Source organism: Ammodytes marinus, assembly GCF_949987685.1.
Source record: "Ammodytes marinus genome assembly, chromosome: 13".
NCBI classification, from domain to species: Eukaryota; Metazoa; Chordata; class Actinopteri; order Uranoscopiformes; family Ammodytidae; genus Ammodytes; species Ammodytes marinus.
Window position 1 is genome coordinate 2,967,479 of NC_137217.1, and position 26,132 is coordinate 2,993,610.

General features: G+C 41.3%; 1 protein-coding gene across 1 annotated transcript in view; it reads left to right on the plus strand.

Annotated features, from left to right (window-relative positions):
* adgrb1a (adhesion G protein-coupled receptor B1a) overlaps positions 1-26,132 on the plus strand; it is a gene marked incomplete at both ends in the record, with an annotated part of 145,802 nt that overhangs the window by 28,433 nt on the left and 91,237 nt on the right. Inside the window, one exon of the mRNA XM_080038830.1 lies at positions 25,452-25,610. Within this exon, the coding sequence (XP_079894956.1) occupies positions 25,452-25,610 (159 nt within the window). The remainder of the gene's footprint in view (positions 1-25,451; positions 25,611-26,132) is intronic.

Genomic DNA, 26,132 nt, shown 5'->3' on the forward strand with positions numbered 1-26,132 from the left:
TGAATAGGGGTGCACTGCTTGTAATTTAGACAAAAGAATCTAACCTGCCAATTGCAATTTTTTGCTGATTCAGAATTATTTTTCCCCATAAAAATAATATCTATATCTATATATGTTTTGTATATACTTAGAATTATTATATTAATAATAATAAACATTTTTAGAAAATGTCCTTGTTAATTAAAACCAAACTTTAAAACATTAAACATAGCCTATTAAATAAATAAGTATACATATTGGTACAATTTAGGATAAATTAAATAGGTTGTTGTGAATGTGTTGGAAGTTGTTCTTAGACTACTGAGAAGTTTGTTTTTAGACTACTGTTGACTTTTCTCTGCAGCTGAATGAGTTGCCTTTCTAGCTAGAGCACTACAGGGCTGTGAAGCGCTAACTTCCTGTTCTTACCGGCTTCAAAATAAAAGTCAACTCACGTTTGGCTAGTAACAGGCTTTTAACGTGAAGGCGCACAGGAAATGTTCTGTTTTCACACACGCTAACTTAACTGCGGTAATCTCCTTCCGGTTATTACCGTGAAGTTTTTATACGGTAGAATCGCTGCACGAGCACAGATCCCGAGGACACATATCTTTCACCAGCCAAAGTGGAGGGTGGACTCAATAACTTACTTGCCTAAAACTACATTTACCCCCATTTGGAGTGTTAATGTAGAGCGCTCTAAGCAGTGTTGTGCATCTCTCCTCTGTGTTTCGAAGACAGCCTCTCCTCATTATCAACTAGCACTAGTGCGAATGGACTTGTATTCATCATCGCACGTGATCAATTTCAGTAGCAAATGCGATCAAAACTGTCGCACTGTACAGCCCTGCTTATGTAAGCAAATGTTGAGAAACTTGTTGATCATTTTTTGGTATTAATATTTTTACACAAAGCTACACAAGGAATTCCAAGTGTTCTAGAATTGTCCAATTCATTCATGTAGAACTACCGTTACACTTGTTCGGCCTTATAATGGTACTGCAGATGATACATTTGGGAACTTCACATTTCAACAGCTGCCTCAAGGTCTTTATGAAGGTGCTACCCAGGAGAACATTATGTTGTACATTCTAACTTTCAACAGTCTATTATCACTTTTAATGGAATGTATTCTGTGCTCCATCTCCGTCAGTGTCCCGTTCCCCTTGACCGCCTCCAATCTAATTCATTGATGGTTTCTTTAGCGAGATTTTTTTATTTTATTTGATCTGTTTTTTCTGGTCAAAGCATTCCTTCTTTTGTCACGTCACTAACATGTGTAGTAATATTTGAACATAACAGCTTGGTGTGAGGGACTCAACTGTGGAGTCGGTTGAGTTGATGGATGAGATGTTTTATCATTTAGACCAAACTACAGTACATTGTGTCATTTCATATACATCTCGTCCTTGTGTGTGTGTGCGTGTGTGTGAGAGAGAGAAAGATAGAGGGAGAGATAGAGGGAGAGAGAGGACATTATTTGAAATCCACCATACATGCCTGTTTTTTTATTGTTTTTGATTTTGATTTCACTATATGTTTAGAGCTTTGGCTTTCAGATCTCAGTGTCTACCCATTAAGTGACCTCACCGCACGTCACTGGCAGTGCAATTACTTTACATTACATTGCGGCTGATGCTTTTATCCAAAGCCACTTCCAATAAGTGCATTCAAACACAAACTCAGAACAGCAATAATCAGTGCCACATGTAGATAAGTGCAATTTATTTTCATCTTCTTAGCAAAGGTGCAGTGTGAAGAGATGTGTTTCAAGCCTGCGGCTTCCAGCTGTTCTGCTGTCAATGGGGAGCTCCTTCCACCATTTTGGAGCCAGGACAGCGAACATTTGGGATTTAGTTGATTGACTGGGTGGCCCTCGAGTGCCAGTATACCGTTGGCCAAATGTATACTGACAACTGTAAGGAACTCCATGAGAAGTCATCTAGCCAGGAGGATAGTTGCTAGATGTGGAGGTGGTGTGCATACATCTCCTGCTGTAGCCTGTGTGTTGGAGCCCTGCGAGGCTCTCCCTCCATGGTGAACCCTCTGCCACCTCCTCATCCATCTCCCTCTCTGCTGCTCTCTCCTCGCCTCTGTCTGTGAGTCACAATGCAGTCACCAGCCCACACTGTGTGGGGAGAGACAAGGGCTTCTGATGTATGAGAGTGTTAGAAAGCGTGGGAAGGGTAAACCGCATTGCTCGGAGATCTGTGTGTGTGTGTGTGCGCACACTTGCATCTGTATGTATGTGTGCCAGTGAGCTCCGAGGCTTACAGGTTAGCGATCCCTTGGCGCCTCTGAATATATTTCATATTGTGTAGCATACCGTATGGGTTTAAATGGAGCCATTAAACACGTCCCCCAAAGTAACTTGGAGAAGCACTAAAGAAGAGCAAAAACAATGAGGCATTCATCATCAGCGTATAGTGAGTGAAGACGCTGCAGAAACAAGCTGATGACCCAGCGGAGGGCCTAGCTTTACTCTTAATAGCCATGTGGAGGCAGGCTGGCTGAGTGGGAGGGGAATACACTCAACTCCGTGGAGGAAAATAGACTCAGGCAGAGGCTCTGGCAGTTCCCATAGGAACACTTTACCCCAGTGTGTCAGCCAGGGCGTTACTGCGGGGAGGACAGCCTGTAAACAGCAACCAGCTCCAGTCAAAGTACTCTTTAACTGCTGTGAAACTCAACAGAGACACGCACTAAACAAGAGGCTGCATTCTGGGCCTGGCTGGAAGACACTTCCAAAATAATTGCGATGTTGTTTGACAAAGCAAACTGACTTGTGTACTAGTCGTGCGGCCACATTCACAGTCAATGTGGCTGACAGTGCATTCTCTTATCATGTGATTTAGTGTGATTGTGACTTTGGAGCCAGAGGCTTTATTCTCTAATAGATGTGTTGTTGAGATGAGGAGCACCACACCCCCATGTAATGTGTCCACCCCTATGTTGAAACTTACCCCATGCCCTTGGCTGGTTGAGAAGGACAAACACCAGTTAAAATCCTTATTTCTGTGAGCTGTCAGTCAACCTGGTAGAAAAAGTAAAGAAAAGCATCTGATCCCTGTGGTGAGAGACCTTTTGAGCTTTTCCTTATCGTTGCCTTTGAAATGGGGGCATCCATCTTCGGAATTGAAATGTCTGGTTGGCTGACCCTCACCTGAAAGCAAAGAGCGCTCCTCAGGATATGTGTTAATGGAACATAGGTCCTGCCAGAGCGCTTCAGAGATGCTGCTGTATGGTGGAATGCTTTCTGCTGTTGGGTGGATAAAGACATGGCACAGCATTATAAACAGACACAATCAGCTGGAGTGTGTTGGGATTTCTAGTCTTGATTGGTCTGATGAGTGGATGGCAATAGGCAGCGTATTGTGGTTTCAAAGATGTACTAGCCTGTAGCCCCCTGTCCTGAAACACACACATCTTTGAAATGTGCTTTTGGTTTGACAAAATCAGTCCCATTAAAGCAGCACTAGGGAGGAATTTTTGCTTTGGCGACATCTAAAGGTCAAAATACTGTCGTGAATAGTAGAGTCTGGCTGCAGTACCGGTAATTTAACATCCAACGTCAAACTGGTCCTACCAGACCATCCTACTTCATTTCATTTGTACAGAAGGTCTGGAATCGCTCAATTGACAAACGTTAACTCACTTGAAGGCGGGTGTCTGTTGAAGTTTAAAACTATTGGATCTGCCCAGTGCCGCTCTGGATCTGCCAACCAATCGCATAACGTTTGGTCGTGACGTATTTCATGCACCGGCTTATGACTACAAACAACTGAAACAAACTGAAACTGGAACACGTCATTGTTTTCAGCCACTCCCTCTGTTAGCTGATTGGGCCGGTAAAAATTCTTCAGGAGAAAATCTGCGAATATACAGCGGACTGACTACTGAAGGGAAATGAAAATTGAGCTGAAGTAGGTTGGCAGGCGGTGCCAGGCTAATAAATAACTTGGATGACATGACTTTAGGCGACGTGTGCAGCTGCTAACTATATCTGTGTCGGACCATAGACTGTAGGTTGGTGTTGCAGCCCAATGTTAGGTGAAGCTCTCTCCAACGTGTACAAACATGTCCAATTTCCACTCTAGTCCGGCTTCTTGCTGCTGGGTCGCTTTCTCTGTTTTTGTTCCTGGATTCCTCCGTTACCGCTCTCCTCTGTCTCCATTGTTCCCGGTCTACACAGCTGAAGGCTGGTGTGTGAACTAACCTCTTATCATAGGTCCATGGAACTAACTAACCCTGCGTTCCAAGTCACATACTTATTCTTTTCACTACACTACATACTAAAGTACAGAAGAGTTAGGGCCACAGGAGAGAGAAAAAAATCAGATAAGGATTTTTTTTTTCGTTATGTCGAGAAATGTAAAAGATTTATGACAAATACTCCAAAATGCTATTGGAGTTAGTGGAGCATTTATGTATTTTCAGCATACTACAATTGACGTGCATGTATTGGGACATCCTCAATCTTGTTCTGGCATACTAAATAGTAGGGAAGTATGGGGATTGGAACGCAGGGTAAGAGTATCGTGGCCCGCTGCCAAAGTTACCTAGTGCCTAAAGCAGGCCACCTGGCGCTCTGTGGCTCAGACACCATTCTCCCTGTTTACACATATTGGACAATTAGACTGACTTTGAAAAGGTTTTATTAGGTGGAAAAGTTACCTAATGTTGCTTTAAAAGCAAATAAAAAAGCAATGTTACCTAGCTGGACCGCTTAACATTTTCTACAAAGCTTTCAACATCACTTAACGCTCATGTTATGACCGAGATCCCAGTGGAGCACACAGAAATACAGTACATGGTTTTGTGCATGTTGCTCTGCCTCTGACGTTAATATAACACTGTCCAAGTTTCATTTCAATGATTTTGCTTCAATAAAGAACACAATGGTCTGTAGAAATGATTTTTCAATTGTGAGCCCTGCAGGGGAGAAAATAAGGAGTTTCAAAATAGTCTGAAAAACAACAAGGCTCCCTAGAATTTCCAACTCTTAACGTTACAACCAATGACTTTATCCTACTAGGCGGCTATGGTACAATTGGCTGTGTGTTTGTGTGTTCCTCTTTGCTACGTATTATCTGCCTCCTAGGGAATGGGATAGGCTTTGGATCCGTCAAACATAATAATACCTCATTCATTATTTTCTTACCTAGGCATACTATCTAACTCAGTATGTGATTCAGACTACTACTAACATCATGTAGCCTACAGCTGATATCACCGGTTGCACTTTGAAAGGTCAGCAGTCAACTAGGTCAAAGTTCAAATAATTTGATAATTTGAAAAGAGTTTGTTGTATATATAATGTGTATATCTGAATATTATTATTTTCTGACAACACATATTGCAGTATAAGCTACTTCTGCAAAAAACAAATATTAAAAAAATATTTTTAAGAATTAAAAAACTAATATTACACACTGAATTGAGCTTTGAATACTAACTTAACAAACGAGTATTCGAATTTTCGAATAATTCGGGCCAGCCCTGCTGGGATGTAGGCGAATGGGGTTCAAATCCCGGGCAAGACAAACTTTAAAATTTGACATTCTTTTTCTTTTTTTTCTCACAATGGAAAATACGCCGTTAAATGAATAAGCCCAACTACTTGATAAGTTCAGTCAATAAAAGTGCAACATGCTCAGGCACGCTCCTGCCATTCCCCCACCTGCCTGCTCAAATCTGCCCGCGCGCTGCTGAAAGTCTTCCGGCAGGTAACCAATCACAACGGAGTGGGGTTGGCAGGAGGGGGATGAGGGGGCGGAGAAGGACGAAGCCCAGTGTTGACAGAGAATGCTGAAAGCGCCCAGATGAGAGGAAGGGTTTCCCAAAAGTCGACGTAGTTTTTTGCGCTGTGATTCATGTCAGGTTGCTCTATAGGAGTCATTAATGAGAAATTAAGACCAGAAAAGTAGTATTATAGGAGATCTTTAAATCTTCATCTCTACATTACTTATTGAAAATGCTCTTAATGACAAAACATTTATTGGAATTTGGTAGGAATGTTGTCAGTAGTTTATATAATAAAACCAAAATGTTCATTCTACTCAAACAAATGCCTATAAAAAGTGAAACAAGAGACACTGAACATTTGGAGTGGTCTCTTCATTTTTTCCAGAGCTGTATATTAATTTTTCCCACTTTTCATTAAATAGATTTTTGGTTGGGCCATTGCTTCTTTTTGGTTACATAGTGTTATACTGTTCATGTCAGCAAGTAAAACAAAGGCAGGACAAGAGACATGAAAAGTTAGAGAACCACACAGGTTTGACATATAGCTCCAGTGCTGTGTTTGCCTGTACTGAATAATTAATTAACATCTCAGGTGTGCTCATGTTCTACCTAGTGGAGGTCCTGGGAAAGTTTTGTATGCGCTTCATTTAGCAGAGAATATCTCAACTGTTATAGACTAATATGACCCCAGTGAACAACGTAGGATGTGTGACAAAATCTCTATCCGGGGCGAAAGTCCTTAAAATGACCACAACAGGTTACACTAGTATCACACTACGTGGTGAATGGGACTTTTTTTTTCCTTTATAGACATCCTTATACTTTTTTACCAGATTAATCTTCATATTATGAGAAATACTTTGTATTACACTTTGTCTAAAACATTTAATAAAATATGCAAATTAGGCAATATCTCATTCAATATGCGTACATAAAGTACGTAATAGGTTGACTGTTTTTTTTCCCCATTTTCATTATATATCAAATCAGAATGTTTACACTCTTTTATGACCTTATAATCATTGTCATTGTGAACATTGTGATCCCCTCAGATCACAATGTCTGTCTGTCAAAATCTGTAACTTCAAGGGTTTATATGTACGCATATTTATTGAGATATTGGCTAATTTGCATATTTCATTACATTTTTTAGACAAAGTGTAATACAAAATGTATTTCTCTTAATATGAAGATTAATCTTGTAGACATGTATGAGGATATCTATAAAGGGAAAAAAAGTCCCATTCACCACGTAGTGTGATACTAGTGTAACCTGTTGTGGTCATTTTCAGGACTTTGGTCCCGGATAGACATTTTGGCACACATCCCATGTTGTTCAATGGGGTCATATTAGTCAGTTGAGATATTCTTCGCTAAATGAGGTGCATACAAATCGTATCCAGGATCTCTACTAAAGGGTTTACAGTATATATAGGCTATGCATATTTAATGAGATATTGCCTCATTTACTTATTTTATTAAATTTTTTCGACTAAGTGTAATACAAAAAGTATTTCTCTTAATATGAAGATTAATCTGGTAAAAAAGTATGAGGATATCTATAAAGGGAAAAAAAAAAAGTCCCATTCACCACGTAGTGTGATACTAGTGTAACCTGTTGTGGCTAAATGAAGTGAATACAAATCTTACCCAGGACCTAGACTAACCTGGCTCAGGCTCTTACTCCAGACATGATGCTTCATTTAATACTGTATAATGTGTTGGTCTATTTACATATTGACAATCCGTCTGATTGTGTATTCAGTGCTGTGTTAAACCACAGCAGAACCAAGGTAAACATTCACCAGTGCATCTCATTCATGGATTGATCACTGAAAATACTCTCAAACATTTGCACTATTTCCTCCTCTTTGAGTAAAACATGCTCCATAAACTAGTGCCTGTTTTAGGAAATGAATGAGCCTTTTCTTCAAAATAAAACATGTTTATTTGAGGACTGTTGTTAAAGATATACATTTAATTTGGAACATCATTAGCTATTGAGTGACCCACTAAAACAATGGTCGCAAAAAAAAAGTTATTTTGTGTCATTTATGATGCACATGATTTATATTGAGTCTAATATTGAGTCTCGACAGTAATCCGTGTGCCCCATTGCCCTTTTTTTTTTTTTTGCCACATTTTCGCTTGTTGGAAGTTTTATTTTGAAAAGGACACACCAGGAAATGGTGAAACTACAGCGAAAGCTGCCGGTATGAAGTCAATATGTTTCTCAGCAGAGTATTTCTCTATCAGTTAAAGCAGAGAGACCTGAGAGAGACGCGCGGCTCTCAGAAAAAAATAGGCGAGCCTCCTGAGGTAAAGGGGAGCGTCGCTGCAGACTCGCCTGCAACGGGTAGACGCAGTAGAGGTAGGATGTGTGTGGAGGCCGTTAGAGTTTTGAACATTGTTAGCCTCATAGTATAATTGCCTAAATCATATTAACTCTACTCTACAGCTACATCTACTCTATTCTACATCTACTCTACTCTACATCTACTCTACTCTACTTTACCCTACTTTATAACCCTTAAAATATGACTCAGGCAATTATGCTATGAGGCTAATGAAAAGTAGATGTAGAATAGATTAGATGTAGAATAGAGTAAAGGTAGAGTAGAGTAAATATGATTTAGGCAATTATACTATGAGGCTAACGACATGTCCTTCCAGTTGTGCCCACTGTGGTTTAGCGAAAAGAAAACTGTAAGTGGAAGTGGAATAGAAAGAGAGGTGTGTCAGAGATAGAGCCAGAGGCAGAATGGTGGCATTCACATGTTAGGGAGGGCTTGCTTAATGTCAGCTGTGGCTCTGCAGAGAGCTGATTGGGTGCTGGCGGTCGGGTTCACACACAGGTTAAGAGTGGCTCTCAGCAGGGGGAGACTGATCCATGGCGTGCAGTTGTGTTGAGTTTTTCCCTCTTCTTTTTTCTTTCTTTATTTGGAACACAGAGTAGGAGATGCAGGAGGCACATCACACCTGTCTCACACACACACACACACACACACACGCACAAACGCACTCGCGCAAACACACACACATGCACACACACAAACAGCTGGTATGCATGAAAACGCTCATTAAGTGTTCCAATAATATTGTTCATGATCAGTATGTGTACTGTTAAACATGAATTGGTAATGCATTATGATGATTTCAACTGAATATTTTCACTAAATATATGATCTTTCAATCCCGAAAATACAATTCTTTCTTCCATGAGGACACTTAGACTTCAGCATCTTAAGGCGAGCCACTGCGGGTGATCAGGGATAAATGTGTGTAGGGGAGTGGGGTGAGATGTGCCACTTTTTACTCAAAGTTATTTTAAAGTGAAGCATTGACAGTTATGTCTCCAACTCAAATATGTACATATATTTCAGGGTGTTGTGCATCCTCGGCAACAATAACTTTGGATCTGAAATAAACTGTTTAAGAAATATAGCTTTCGGAAAAAAAAGTTGTCTTGTGGCACAACTTGTCCCCGGTGTGGTGTAAGTTGTGCCACAAGAGGGAATACCATGGGGTAAATTGTGCCATTGATATATATCTCATAAACTGTAATGCAAGACAAATCCATTAGACAATCACTTATTTAAGGTGTATCTAAAGTAAATAAAGTAAATATTTTACAAAGATTGAAGGTCAATTTTCTTAAACAAGGCCTAGCAGAGCTAATGGTTTAACCTGCAAAGCTCACAATGACAAAGTCACCATCATCATCTTTCTGGCCATCTGAACTCTCATCAGTGGTTCAAGGTTCAAGGTATCTTTATTATCCCCGTGGGGCAAATTGCTTTGCAGCCAGCAGCAGTAAAAACAACAAACAATACTCACAAAAACATAAAGCACAGACGACAAGTCAGCAATAAATAGATCGAACAGACATACAGATAGTTAAGACTTGTTTAGGAGACCTATGGCAGCAGGGACAAAGGAGTTCTTCAGTCTGTTTGTCCTGCATCTTGGCAGGATGTACCTGCGGCCCGACGGGAGCAACACAAACTGGCCGGCCAAAGGGTGGCTCTGGGCAGAAAGGAGTGAGCGGGCTTTACCGAGGGTTCGAAGGATGTGCAGTTCAGTGAGGACGTTGAGGTTCATTCCTGCAATTTTGCTGCACACTCTCACTATACCCTGCAATCTGCTCTTGTTCTTGATGGTCAGTAGGCCATACCAACAAATAAAAGAGAAGGTCAGGACTGATTCGATAAAACAAGAATAAAACATTTTCATGAAGGTGCTGTCAACATTAAAACTCTGCAGTTTCCTATAAAAGTACATGCGTTGGTGTGCCTTCTTACAAACAGCATCTACATGGAAGTCAAAGCATAACTTATCGTCAATGTTTGTGCCAAGATATTTATAGTTACGGACCAGCTCAACGGCTTGGTCCTCAATGACCAGAGGAGAGATGACCGACTGATTTTTTCGGAAATCAATCAGCATTTCCTTTGTTTTTGACACGTTGATGCACATAAAAGATGAAGAGCACCAGTCAATGAATTCACTCACAACAGGACCATGGACAGGGTCGTCATTGCTTAACAAGGACACGATTACTGAATCATCAGAAAATTTTACAATATGACGCCTTGTATGCTGACTAAAACACTCATTTGTGTATAAAACAAACAACAATGGTGAAAGGACACAGCCCTGAGGTGATCCAGTGGAGGAGATGACAGTGTTAGACATGACACCGTTGACCCTCACACGTTGTGGTCTGTCTGTTAAAAAGTCCATTAGCCAGGCTATTAGACCAGGATCCATGCTGTGGAAGTCCCGCAATCTTTCTGCTAAAATGTGTGGCTGTATACAGTTAAAAGCAGATGAAAAATCAACAAATAAAAGACGAGCGAAGGTCTTGGCTCCCTCTAGGTGAGTCAGGACAAGATTCAGAAGGGTGGCTAATGAGTCGTCAACACCTCTACCTGACCTGTAAGCAAACTGTAGAGGGTCCAGGTTATCTTTGACACAGGTCAGAAGTGTTCCTTTGACAATTCGCTCAAATGTCTTCATGACCAAAGAAGTTAATGCCACGGGTCTAAAATCATTCAATGATTTAGGGGATGCGGATTTGGGAACTGGGACAATGATGGAATCCTTCCAGATTGAGGGGACTTTATGGAGCTGGAGGGACAATGAAAATATAAAAGTAAAAATGTCTGCCAGCTGGTGAGCACAGTTCTTGCCATCCGGCCCAGGGCTTTTCCTTTCTTTCACACCCCGAAAGAGTTTAAGTACTTGCCTCTTGTCAGCAACACTTTTAGGTGAAGAGGCAACATTTTTAAAAACTGACAATTCCTCACTAAAATTGCAGTTGTTAAAATGGTTATAAAAAGTGTTCAGTTCATTTGAAAGTGCCAGGTCAGATCTTCCATTCATAGTCACATGACTCCTTTTGGGTTGCATCCTCATCATGGACTTAACCCCCTCCCATGCAGGACGAGAGCTGCCAGCCTTCAGCATGCTCTCGACCTTGTCCTTATATCTGTATCGGGCCAGTTTAAGTTCCCTTTTCAATTGCTTGTGAAGATCCCTGTATTTGACCGTGTCACCCTGTGTGAAGCAGATGTTCCTTTGGTTAATAATTAATTTCACACTTTTTGACACCCACGGCTTATTATTGGGGTAGAAGAAAATTTCACCAAAGTGGTGTCGTTGAGTGGAATGGAGATGTCAGTCTCTTCTGAGCTACTGTAGACAATCACTTTCTTTTGGTGACCAGCGTATACAGCCATGCCACTGGCACAACTCTCAGAAGTTTACTTTGCACTAGCTGCTCCGCCCTTGTAGAACCAACTGCCACCTGGCATTTGCGATTCCCCCTCCATTTCTGCCTTTAAATCAAGGCTCAAAACCCATCTGTACACCCTGGTTTTTCCTCCCCATTAACTATCTTACCTCTGCACTACTATCTTTGTTTATATGTGGATGTCTGGGCTTTATGTCTTTTATTTTTGTTATTGTTATTTTACCTTCATTTTTTACCTACTGAATGCACTATGTTCAGCACTTTGGACAGTGCAAACTGTTATAAATGTGCTTTTATAAATACATTTTACTCACTTACTTACTTACTTATAACTCACCTAGGCCCTTTGGCACAAATCACCCCAACCCCAGAATTTTGGATAATTAGCATGATGCAGCAGTTTAGGGCTGACATCGTGCTAACTATATAGACACAATACTAAAGCAGCTTGATCATGGAAATTGATCATGGAAATTTTACTTTGAAAGTCAAAAAACTGTTTTTTTTAGCTTAAATGTGCTTATATCTTATTCCTTGTGTCTCCCTTCTTTACAGGATGAGTCAAATGGATGGCTCTTCCTAAATATGTGGTGACATGACCAATTTCTTCTGTGGTTTTCTAGAAACAAGGGGTGGCACAACTTCCCCACCGGCACAACTCAGGCCACTCTCCCCTATATCATCGAAACACTTTTCTAGGTGATAACAGACATTAAAGCAATTATTTCTTTGTCTTACATTTTCTTTTCAGACATTTTGAGTACAATTTCTCATTTATTATGATTACATTTGCATCTCTTTCAAAAGCAAATATCTGGTTGTTGGATAAAGCCAGAATCAAAATCTTTATTCCATTTTTCTAACATTTATATTTTGCAGAACAGACATTGGATCCAGCCATTTTTTCATTATATATATATATATATATATTTATATATATACACACACAAAATATATATATATAATACCATGTACATGTCTCAAAAATGCGTTTTCTGCATATTTGATTTGTATTTCTACTACAGTAGTATGAAAGAAGACATGTTATGCAAAATAGACAAAAAAATCTCTAAATTGACCTGTGTTTTTAAAAAATCAATGTTTCTGCCTGCAGTGTCTGGCCTTAATCTGTTGGATTTGCCAGAAGAAGCCTACTGGTTTTCCATCTCCCTCCCCCTCGCTCCTCTCACTGCCTCTTATCTGCACCATGCAGTTGACTGCTTCTGTCCTCTGGGTGTCAGCACTCGCCTTAGCCTTCATTCATCCATACAGCGCACTGTCAACCAAACAGCCCTATTCTACATTTACTGTTTCTCATGATTGTGTCCTGTACAAGAACACACACATTGTTGTCAACTCCCACATCATATTTCATCCATCGGTTCTTCCCATCATGGGTTTTAACGCACACACTTCCAGATCAATAAACCTGCAGTAACCCAACCTAGGAAAGCTCTGTGTGTGCGTGTGTGTGCGTGTGTGTGCGTGTGTGTGTGTGTGTGTGTGTGTGTGTGTGTGTGTGTGTGTGTGTGTGTGTGTGTGTGTGTGTGTGTGTGTGTGTGTGTGTGTGTGGATTGGGGGCTGTAAGAAGAGATGCCCATCTAACCATCCCACCTCTCCAAATAGCTGGGCAAGGTGACTTTCACGAAGTTCATTCTAGACCGCTCCACACCACACAAAACACATGCATGCACCCAGTGAACTGCAAAGCTGTGCCATGCTCACACAGAGTAATGGAAGTGTGTGTGTGTGTGTGTGTGTGTGTGTGTGTGTGTGTGTGTGTGTGTGTGTGTGTGTGTGTGTGTGTGTGTGTGTGTGTGAGAGAGTGTGTGGATTTGGGAGAAAAGCTGAAGGTCAAAGTAAAGCAGGAGGGATTTTTAGGAGGTGAAGGAGAAAGGATGAGTTTAAGGATTAGTATTGAGGTGACTTGGGGCTCTTGCAGCTAGTCGTGCTAGCATGGGCTGTTCTGACTAAAGCCCCCTCTGAATAATTGAGAGCATAATGAAATGCCCTTGCAGAGAGAAAGAGAGAGAGAAAAAAAACACTGTGTTCCTCCTCCTCCCTCACTCTGATTATTGGGCAGAAAAGGAAGAAAAAAGTCCCAGTTTTGTCATTATGTCTTTTTTTTCCTCGGCGCAGAAGAATGAATCTTATCTGTAAATGGACCCACTCCCGCTTTTTCATTCTCTCTCTCTCTCTCTCTCTCTCTCTCTCTCTCTCTCTCTCTATCTGTCTCTCTCTCACCTCTCCAAAGCCGAAGCCTGTGTGTTTGACAGAAGCATTTTTGTCCTTTGCTCTTAACTGCAGTTAATCTTCCTCAGTATTCATAAAGCATATTTGTTCACAATGAACCCAGAATGATTGAGGCAGAGCAGCTGAAGGTTATTGTTGCTGCGTATGGCTCACTTTTGTTCCCCCAAAACAACAGTAGCAGGGGAAAAAGAGGTATTTTATTCACATTGAAATGGTTTACACTATTGAAGATTGGATAATATTATTATTGGTAATTACTCATAATATTACTAATCAGATATTGGTTGGTACAACATTGGTTTTTGCAACAAATTCAATTAATGAAAATTTTACTAAGAGAACAATACACTAATTCAGGTTATCTTCATTATTATAGGTATTTCAGAACTTTCTCATTTATAATTTTGACATTATATTTAATGATATCTGCACTGATAGACTCTGGACATTATTTAACATTTATTTTACCAGGCAAAATTGCTTGAGGTCAAATGACCTCTTTTCCGAGCAAGGCCTGGCCAAAATGGCAGCGGCTAGAATGAATGAAATATAAGACAAACATAAGAAGAAAACACAGACATGAGAAAACACAGACAAATATATTCCAGTGGGTGAAGAAGAAGAACAATTTTGAGGAAATTATAAAATACTATTCAGTGAAACATTGACACACCCCAAAATTTGCCATTAAAAAACATGTGAGTCGAGTTTTAAAATCGTTCATAGTGATGAGTTCCTGCAATTTGAGTGTTTTTTGAATAGTGTTCCAGGCGGAGGGAGCAGAGTACATGAAAGCCCTCTTCCCAAACTCAGTATGGGTTCTGGGGACAGAGGTGGAAAGAAAGTCCAGAGAGTGTAAACTGTATGACATGAAGTTGGAAGAGAGAGCTATGATTCAAACAAGATACAGTACTGAGACAATTGTGATTACTAATCACAGTGAAGATATAAGTAGAAAATAAAAGGTGTTCATGTTGTGTTTTGTCATTTTGTTATTCATGTGTGTCAGTATTTTAAATCACAACAGCCACATTTGAAAACAGAATTGTTTTAGACACTCATGTTATTATACTGAATACATCTTCAATTTAAATGCATCCATCTAATAAGCTCAAGCAAAGTTGTTATTTCCAGTGCATTTTCCATATTGAAAGCGGTCTCGAAATGTAAATCCATCAAATCAATGTTTTGGATAAGACCTATCCACAAGTACTCTCCTGGCTGGCCTCTGCAGTGGGAGTTGGTCTTCATTTAGTTATTCCAAATAGTCCATGCTCTCTCACAAACACCACTAAACTGAAGTTAAACCTGCCTTGGAGGATTCATTTAAGCTCTAATTTAGACCTAGAGTAGCTCTAGTCGTCCGTCTTGCAATTGGCTTTGTTTAATCCAGAATAGCTTTAATCTAGGACTATTTTAAACTGAGTCTGTGCAAGTAGCTTTGAATTAATCCAGCTCAAACCGGCATTTCAGTCTCTGACTAGGCTTAAGCCTTGTCTGTGAAACCGGCCCATAATGTTCCAGTCTGATCCTCAGAACTAAAGAAAAGGTGACATTGAAGGCAAGGCAAGTTTATTTATATAGCACAATTCAAACACAAGGCCATTCAAAGTGCTTTACAGGGGCAAGATTAGAATACATTATAAAAGCGAATTAATAGAAATAGAACATTTAAAAATGACAGGTTAAAATGGAAACAGAAAAGTCTTCAGACTTGATTTAAAAGAGCTGAGAGTTGCAGCAGACCTCAAGTTTTCTGGGAGTTTGTTCCAGAGATTTGGTGCATACAAACTAAAAGCTGCTTCTCCTTGTTTAGTCCTAACTCTGGGGACTGTAAGTAGACCTGTCCCAGACGACCTAAGGGCTCTGGACGGTTCATAATGTATCAGCAGATCAGTAATGTATTTTGGCCCTAAACCATTTAGATCTTCTTGCTCTAACATGTTTGCACCCGTTGTCATTTGAGCATTTAATCTTAGTTGATCACATGTCTGTATTTGGATCTTAGTAGATCAATACTTTAGACAATGACACTGACCCTGTGTTCCGGTACTCATACTATCGTACTATTAAAGCGGCTACGAGTAACATTTAAATATCTTTTAAACAGCCTCATGTTTCCTCTGATAATCATAAATTACCTTTAACAGCAAACGAGACCATCAGTGCAAAGGAAGTTTTTATTACTGCTTTTGGTCTGGTCGCACACCCAGTCCAATTTTCGGTTCGCTCGTGCAGGCTCTATGGTCACATATCCGTATTGGTCGCAGATTTCAGTGTGGAGCAGCAATGCGATTTGAGAAGCCTATCCCTCCAGGTGAGGGAAGGGGAGCGGGAGCCTTGTTTGAGACAGTTATTTGTCGTCATAATGACTGATAACGGGGCTGAACCATCAAAGAAAAAAAAGAGAATGCAATGAAGAAAAGCTAAAAGGGAGAGTGATATAGGCTACGGGCGGGACGAGGGCGTTGCCAACGTGTATACAATTTCACGAGAGCGAAACTAGACTGCAGTGTTTACTCCTAAATGAATGAGCGGTTGGTACTAACAAAGTTTGCTTTGCTTCACCATCATCAGATAACCATTATCTGAAATAGTCACTATTTACATCAACAACACAAACACATTACCTCATCGTGATCCATACTAACTGCCGTCTCTCGTTCATTCGCTTTCTGTGAGGACACGTAATCTTTCAGCTCCGTGAGAGAGAGTAGTTAGGTGACGCTGCTGCATCAACTCATTGCAATCAGGTGTGTGTAGCACTGACTGGCATTAGTTGATGCAGTGTCAAAACCACTCTCACGGAGCCGAAAAGAGTCCTCACACTTTCAACACACGGACATGCATTATATTGCGCCCTTCTCAGTTCACACTCGCACGCCTGGCACGAGCTAGAAAACAGCTTTGCGACAGCGGGCGTCGTAAAAATACTACCGCTTTTGTCCAAAGGGGACGCCAACGTGCCATGTTACTCGTAGTGGCTTTAAGTATGCCAGAAAAAGATTGAGGATGTACCAATACATGCATGTCAAATGCAGTATGCCCAAAATACAAGGATGCTCTAATACATCCAATTGCATTTTGCAGCATGGAAACCAGCATGCTTTAGTTTGTAGTATAGTATGAAGAAAAGGTATGTGATTTCGAACGCAGGGTGACTCTTTTACTTCATCGGGGTCAGGGGTCAACAGCTAAAAGACGGACAAGCACTGTTTACAGCAGCGGTCTATTACATTTGTATGCACCCAATATCTGGAACAAACTCCCGGAAGACTTGAGGTCTGCTGCAACACTCAGCTCTTTTAAATCAAGTCTGAAGACTTTTCTGTTTCCCTTTTAACATTTAATTTTAATTTTTATTTAAATGTTTTATTTCTATCCATGTTTTTCATTCACTTTTCTAATGTGTACTCTGTACTTGATGTATTTTAATCTTGCTCCTGTAAAGCACCTTGAGTGGCCCTGTGTCTGACATGTGCTATACAAATAAACTAGCCTTGCCTTACATCCTGGTTGCCATAACTGTGTGCACAAAGGGATTACCACAACGCAGTATAGCTCTTTGTGCCTTGCCCTGAGTGTGGCCGCTGATGTTAAGTTATTGTTGAGTCTCACTAACTGACAGCAGCTTGCTGGGAGTTGGAATGACCATATTAGCATCCCAATAGGTCGCTGTGTGTTAATGTGTTTGTAGGGGTTGTTCTTGCAGCAGATGCATCCCTCCCCTGTTCTGGACTGGTTATGAGTGTGATCGAGTGTGGACACAGAAACATGAGCAAATCACATTTCACAGCCATAGGTAAACTCCTGGGCCACACACACTCACCACTCACTCAAGATCGCTGACAACACACACACACACACACACACACACACATACACACACACACACATTCACAGGCGCCTGCTAATTTCATTTTCTGAAGGCAAAGGGAATAGTTGACTCATCAAGCTGACATGGTGCGATTACCACACACAGCTGTACAGGCATTGTGAATGTGTGTGTGTGTGTGTGTGTGTGTGTCTGTGTGTGTGTGTGTGTGTGTGTGTGTGTGTGTGCATGTCTGACTTTTTCGGCTAAATAAAGAGCCCTCCACAGTGCCCACCATCCATCCCTCCCTCCCTCCTTCCCTCCCTCACCCCAAAGGAAAATGATTTGCGAGTAATTAAAAACGTGTGTGTCTGGATGTTGGCCAACTTCATATTCTATTCATGCAGATTAATACATATTTGTCGTTGCCCGTGGGGCCTGAAAGGCATCTGTCTGTCTGATTAAACATTCATGAGCATGCAGAACACACAGAGAGAGAGGGAGAGAGAGAGAGAGAGAGAGAGAGATTTGGCAGCTTTTAGCCACTCTTCCTCTTATCAGCACACATCGTAAAGGACTGCATTAAATCACAATGGCCAAACAGAGAATTTCACAACAACAGTGGCATCCAACAACAGCGCCATGTTCAAGGAAAACATCTCCACAAAGAAAGGGGATAGATAGCATTAGCAGCACACACAAATTGCCTGTTTGTGCATTTCTGGACATCAAATATGTTTATCCTATCCTATAGAGTTGGCCATGTACTATGGCAGAAAATGAAGAAAAAGTTAAGACAGCTAAATATTGTACATGAAGTACAGACAATCAAAATGCACACCGTATAGATTAGGGGGCTCAATGCAATGCAGCTACAGATATCCACATTGTTTTTGTCACAAAATAAGTAATTATCAAGTCGAAACTCTCTTTTTGTAAGCAACTGATTATATGAGTTTATTAACAATAGAATATATACACAATATACAGTATATTAGAGTAGAATGTCATATATGATTAGCCTACCTGACCCACTTATAATAGTAGATACTATCAACATATTAATACAATTCAGTTAGACCTGGAACTTTACTCTCTTATACCTTTCAGCAATCCAACAATAATCAAACAGTTGTTAATGATATGATTGAAGCACTGTGGCCGGTTGCACCAACTGGTCTTATTAACTTAGCCTGGTCCTAACTGCTTTGTAGGGCTAAGTTAAGAATGGACTTAACACCAGTTGCACCAACCAGACGTAAAGGTTCAGTAAGCGGAATGGTTCTTTTAGCTAACTTCCTGTCAGTTACTGCAGTTAGCAGTCCCCTCCCTCGTCCCTACATCACCACATTAATGCACTGCGGTCTTCAAGCAGCGAGTTATCTAGCATTATCTCAGATCCGTAATTGTGATAAAACATGATAAAAACCATCAAAGCAGACATTGGAGAGGATTTTTACCTGCTCCGCCATTGTAGGCGCATACACATTCACCCATCTGTCACTCTGCACATGCACCGGCAGTGAGACAGGTGCCGGTTTGTAGCGTTCTCTCTTTTGATTGGTTATTAGTAGTGGGATCCCCAAACGTTTATTTGCCGATTACATGCAGAGCAAGTGACCGAGAGATCGGCTTTATGAAACGCGCACACTATATAAGTGATCACTGTATGAATAAAGAGCAATTTAACACTTATATTAACATAAATAAATTGCTTACTTCACCTTTAAGCCTGTTCTTATACGCCCGATCTGAGCCATGCGCAGCTACGTGAATGTTTCATGGACATCACTGGTGTTACTAGGATACCTCGTGACGACACGTTATTTTGTTGCTACTGGACATCCGAGATGATGGAGGAAATGAGAAGAAAAGGAAAGGAAATGTCAGTGATTCAGAAATAAGAAAACTGATGGGAATATGCAGCGAGAACAAGGACACACTGACCGCCACTTTACTTTTTACATATTTCTGTAGGCTTATCTATTTTATTTTATTTACAACGGATCGTTGCATGCTCACACACCTCCGGCTCCACATGTGATCACAGGAGGAGGTGCGTCATTTTTGTTGACATACGTTTTGTTTCCATAGCCTTTGTCATCCAGACAAAGCATGGGAATAGAATAGAGCAGACAGTCAAACCAGGGTGGATCATAGCCTACAGCGGCATGTCCAGAATAACCATCAGCCTTGTTCTTCTCCCCTGTGCACACCGTCCTCTCTTCCAGCGCACAAACCCTTGATCCAGGTGCACCGCCAACGTTTCTGCCCGAACAAAAAAAAAACGTGAACAAAAAGTCCCATTGAGACACACTGGTTGTATTGGTAAAGGCTCTACAGTTGCATGCCTACGTGCTGCCTGACAGCTATCACCGTCTGCAATTAATGCCACAGTGCATGAAGTTACTTCTGTGGTGGAGCATTATACCAACAGCTGAGTCTTCTAGAAAGGGATCCATGCGGAGCTGCAGGCGAAGGGGTCGCCTCTCTGGATCAACCGTTAGCCTGATGTGCTGTGGCATTAATTGGACACAGTGATGGCTGCAGAACGTAGGCAGACACCTGTATAAGCCTACTTCATCAGTCTGATGTTTCCTTTACCTTGAGTAAGAGAGAGAGAGAGAGAGAGGCTTATTAAAGGGTAACGTGCATACGGCACACAATTCCGGTCCGTGTGCATTTAATAGGCCTACTCATATTATCTCATACCTTGGCTTTGTTTTCACAACATTGAAAAATCAGTGCCATTGTCCAGCTGCATGGATTGGATGTTATTGCAATAGAAAGAGCTTAGAATTTTGACTTTAAGCCTGTCCCTGTCCCTTAGTGAAAAGAACGTCCAGCCCACAGGTGCAACCGGTGTGTATATATATATATATGTATTTTTATATTATAGTATATAACTGTTACGACCAGGCTTAGTTAAAGCTGGGGTATATGATTAGGAAAATAGGAGTTGGGATAGAGATTTGAATCCAAATACCTCAACCGCTCCACTTGTGTTCTCTCTGGTCCCTCCCTGACACGCTCTACACCAACAACGTCAGTGCCAAAGTGAATGGACAGTCCCAACAGCCAATAAGAACGGAGAATCGGAGCCTCGCTCTGATTGGTCTAAGTATACATGAGCGGTGGCAATTTTTGTGGGCGGCACACAGAGGCAGGGGAGAGCAAAGTGATGAGTAGATATTCACAGACCACTTCACCTACATATAGCTGAATGGCTAATATGACATTTTTGCCAACTATTACTGTGAAAGAGTTACCCACCCTAGCTTTAAGACCGGGCTTAGTTAAGACCAGGCTTACGCCCAGTTATTGTTCATCTCGTTTAGTGGAACAAACTTCTGATTTACAGTCACAGTTAACAAAACTGACATTGGTTTTAAAATGCAGATAAAACTAAATGAATGCTTTTCTCATACGGTAAAGAGCTACCAACAAATCTGCCAACGCTTTTTACAACTCACAGGGTCCAAATACAAAAGGTCAACTCATACAAGTTCCTAGGTTTTATTATTGATGAGAAATTGTAAAGGTTTATTTATTTTTTAATTCAACCATGCTTCTCTCTGCAGGCCAGGAAACAATTGTTCACTGCGACTTGTTCACCTTTGTTTGACTATGGTGACTTCATGAATGCACCTGACCAGTACCTAAAGACATTGGTCTTTAGGTACTGGGTCACGTCTACCACTGTGATTTATTACTGGCTGTGGGAATCTTGTCCACCATTGTTCCCTGTATGCCACTGCAAAATGTCCATCTCTCTCTGCACGCAGACTTTCACACTGATTGTTTTTTTTAATTTAAAATGGTCTCCTTGGGCTGGTCCGTTCTTATGTATGTTTTTTTTTTTTTAAATGTCCGCACACAGAATTCAATATCGTTTGCGCTCTTAGGATCTTTTAAGAATGTAAGGGCTGGGGGCGCCCTTAGCTCAGTTGGTAGGGCGTCCCCCCACATGTTTTTTGTGGGGGGACCGCTGCCTCGGCCAGCAGCGGACCTGGGTTCGATTCCTGGGTTGTTCTCTGCATGTCACTCCCCTCTCTGCCCCATTTCAACTCTGTCGCTACACTATCAAGAAAGCATAAAAATCCCAAAAAAAATAATGTAAGGGCTGAAACTGCATTAGGAAAAGGAATCCTCTAAACACGCTGCCCCTTCTGCCTGGAACAATGTTCAAATGCACCTGACGCTGACAGAACTTACTGTGAGAATTCAAAGGAATGTTGATGGACAGAAAGAATAGTTATGCTGGTCAATGATTTTGTTGTAAAGTTAGATTTTTTCGTCCAGGTTCAATCATTTGATCTGTCCCGGTTTATTCACGTACTTTTTTACTGTACTCAATTTTTACTTTCATATTCTTGTCCCTGATCTTGTATTAAATATTAGTTGGATGCTGATTCTGGTGAATGAGAATTGTATGTGACTGTGTTGATTGTGCTCATTTATCATAGTGCTGCTAACCCTTACCCTCCCCATATAGACGTTTACACTTAAACATACAGACAGACTTAGAAGCCTACTGATCAGACAGTAGGTTTATAAGCTCCACCTTTCCTGTTCGGTTGATCTATTTTATTTCAGGGGATTGCTGGAAAATATGGTCATGGACGGGAAGCATTCTATCTATCTATCTATCTATCTATCTATCTATCTATCTATCTATCTATCTATCTATCTATCTATCTATCTATCTATCTATCTATCTATCTATCTATCTATCTATCTATCTATCTATCTATCTATCTATCTATCTATCTATCTATCTATCTATAAAGCAAGAAACGTCTGTCTTTCTGTGTGTGTGTGTGTGTGTGTGTGTGTGTGTGTGTGTGTGTGTGTGTGTGTGTGTGTGTGTGTGTGTCTGTCTATGACTCGCATATCTCTCTCACTGTTAGTCAGATCGGCCTGAGCTTCCGGATATTGCTTGCGCACGGCACGAAAGTGTGCATCCTTGATTGATTATGAAGTTTTGGACCAAATATGTAGAAGTTATCATATTTATATCATGCTGGAGGCGAATACATGCACACACTGAAGGCAATGTAACGACAGGCATGAAGCGGCATGAAGTAGTCTCCGGCTAAACCCCGCCTCCCTCTGATTTGATTGGCTGCTGCGACCAAAGCTTGAAATGAGTGATGAGCGGGACCATGGACATATAAAGAAATGGACACCGTATTGAAACATGGCGCCCATTCATTCCTATGAAAGCTGCTCATAGGCGCAGAGAAGCAACAAGGAAGTATAATCCGGAAATTCCATACGGCCCAAAGCATGACGTAGCATCGACGTAGCTGCATTATGGACCTATCAAGAAAGAGGGCGGCAAGCGTAGCGGACTGGAGGCGGGAGTAGAATCATTCTCGTTCTGTAGCATCTAGCCTGGCGAAAACAAACTGAAAGCCGTTAAAAGCCGTTGGGCTAATAAAACGCTTGAGGTGGCGTTTTGAAATGAGAAAACTTCAGTTTTAATAGTATATGGTCTAAAGATAAGTATGAGCCTATGATTGATATCCAGAAAAATTTTGCAGAGACACAATCTTGTTCGCCGCTTGTACTGTGTGGACAGGGAAATCTGCCTACGGGCCGTATGAAAATAAGCTCCACCCCTCACCATGCAATACTAATGGGTTGGCCACATGTCCATGCTGGTTGCTCGGAGAAGGCACAGTCCTGGGGGCCTGAGCGGGACACACACAGCAGACCTGCTTCCTATGGGCACTGCACTAGTATGATAAATGCTGTGAATTCTCGTTCATGGCGGAGAGAGGGTACACATCATGGCTCCAGTGGCATTCTGATATCTTGTTTTCGTCATTCATGCAGTCATGATTGACAGCCCTGTTATCACAAAGGTCCACGCCTCAACCCTGTGATGTGTCATAGGCTGTATCATGTCTGTATATCGCTGCATTGGGGGAGCTATGACACATCTGTTTGCTAAATTGTGTTTAGTTAAAACCTTATGATGTAAACTGGACTGGACCAGTAAACAGGCCTGCCCAGACAAATGACCGGGCCCCTGAAAAGGTCCAGCCCGCTGGAAATAATAGTGGGCAGAGACACCGACGATGCGAGCGCGAGCAGCGCGCGAGCGGAAATTTTCTGCTCTTGCAAGATCTCTGCATCTGCTTTTTGGCACATTTACTGTAACATTTCCTGTAATGTAAGCTTTTAGACACACCAATGCTGTAGGGGGGAGGGGGGGTTTACCATGATAGCACTGCTACCAGAAGCTTTCCTCATCAGTATAACAACCATCTGCCACCTTCATTTAAAGGCTAAATATGTAATTTTCAAATTTTCTTAGAAAATAATAGATAAAATATACAGAATAATTTCAAAGACACCTCAAAACTTGATGAAATATCACAGTATCTCTGAATTTAAAATACACTTCTGCTGGCAGAAATACTGATATTAAGGAATTTTCCGGGGGTCTAAAGCCCTTGAAAGTTCCCTTTTTTTCCTTTCTTTTCTGGTAGCCTGATTTATGTCCAGGTCCTGGCATCACTGAGCTTGCTAGGTTAGCTTGCTCATCATCAATGCATGTAACGGTTTTGAGGGGGAAAAAACGACCCATGATACTTTTAGTTTTTCAATATAAAATGTGATATATTTTACCCAAGTAACAATGAATACAATGTTTTCTTTTATAGAAAGTTCTCTTGCGAATATAGCGTTCATAATAAAGGTTGGCTAAATTAGGTAATCTGCTAAAAAATAAATAAAATCTCTCTCTGGGCCCTAGAAAGCTTTCCCACTTTCTACCCCTTATGGGCGGCCCTGCCAGTAAATAAAGCTAGGGTTTCTAGCTGAATCTATACAAATGTTGGTTCACACAGATGTTACACTTCGGCAACTGTGAAATTTTGGGGCGACTGTGGCTCAGTTGGTAGAGCGGGTCGGCTGATGATCAAAGGGTTGGAGGTTCGATCTCTGCCCTGCCACCTGTGTCATGGTTGGTGTGTCCTTGGGCAAGACACTTCACCCACCTTGCCTCGCGTGCATGTCGATAGTTAGCCTGCTATCGGTGTATGAATGTGTGTGTGAATGGTAACGTGGGAAAGGAAAACAGGTCTCCCTTGCAAAAGAGTCTTCGGTCTCAATGGGATTTACCTGTATAAATAAAGGTTAAAAAAAAAAATTAAAAAAAAAGAGAGAACAAAGACCTATAAATAGATACATATAGTGTTTAAAGATGTGGATAGATAGATAGATAGATAGATAGATAGATAGATAGATAGATAGATAGATAGATAGATAGATAGATAGATAGATAGATAGATAGATAGATAGATAGATAGATAGATAGATAGATAGATAGATAGATAGACAGACAGCAGACAGACATAAGGGCACTCAATGTCCAGGCTCCAGACGTGTTCTTTTCACAGTAGGGTGATCATCTATATTTCACCAACACAGCTGTTCCTTTGCCTTTCTTCCTCCCACTCTGTCTGCAGCCTCTGTCTGCCCGCACAGTGTGTTGTCTGAGGCCAGGCTATGTCTGTGTGCAGCCATGTCTCAGTAGAACACAGGATGCTCCGCTGTCCATGTCCGCCCGCTGTGTCCTCATCAGCCCTCACAGCCCCTCCATCTCGTCCCCTAGGGACTCCACACATTCCCCCATGCCGATCAAGGGGAGAAACGCTTCATATCTCCTCCTCCTTTCTCTACGTTTGGCCCCAGCACTTTCATGCAACCTCTGCTCGCCTGGAGAGTTCATATCACTTTGATAAATACGAACATATAACAGTAAAATAAAGATTTACTTTCAGTCCATATCTTAACAATCTCTGATCAAGGGGTTCACTTTAATGCAGTGCTTTCTAAATAAACACCACTGACTGTGTGTGTGTGTGTGTGTGTGTGTGTGTGTGTGCGCAGGTGGCTGGAGCGGGTGGGGCCAGTGGGCACAGTGCAGCAGCCAATGTGGAGGTGGGATTCAAACGCGCACCCGGAGCTGCCAGTCCCCTCTGGAGGAGGCCTACCTGTGTGAGGGGGTGTTGGAGGAGGGCCGGCCCTGCAACTCACAGCCCTGCACCGGTGAGCTGAACAATTCTGTGTCTGTTTGTGTGTGTGTGTGTTTGTGTGTGTGTTTGTCTTTCAACACATCAATGTCTGCCAATGAGTGCCATTGTAAGCTGTGTTGTTACATTTGAGCGTGTGGTGTGTAAGTGCAAAGTGTGTGTTTACAGCTTTCTTCTATGGTTCCTTTCTTACATCATGTCCATCTGCCTGTGTGTCCATGGTCTATATAAAGTCAGTGTTTGGACTTTAAGGAGTGCATGTTGGAAAGGGGACTTTGATCGATGAAAAATAATAACAACGACATGGTCAAACGTTTTCAAGACCAGGCATGCACAGCAGTCCGTCAAAATCATTACACTCACAAATGGCTAAAGGACACAGAAAATCAATAACTGAGAAAAATATTAGAAGCTTTTCGCCGCAAAGCTTGTTGCTTTCACTGAATTGTTCCATTGCTATAAAGCCTTCTTCATTTGACAGAACTCAGTTTGGTTTCTGTCTGACAAATAAACTGTATATAAATAACTTATTACTGTA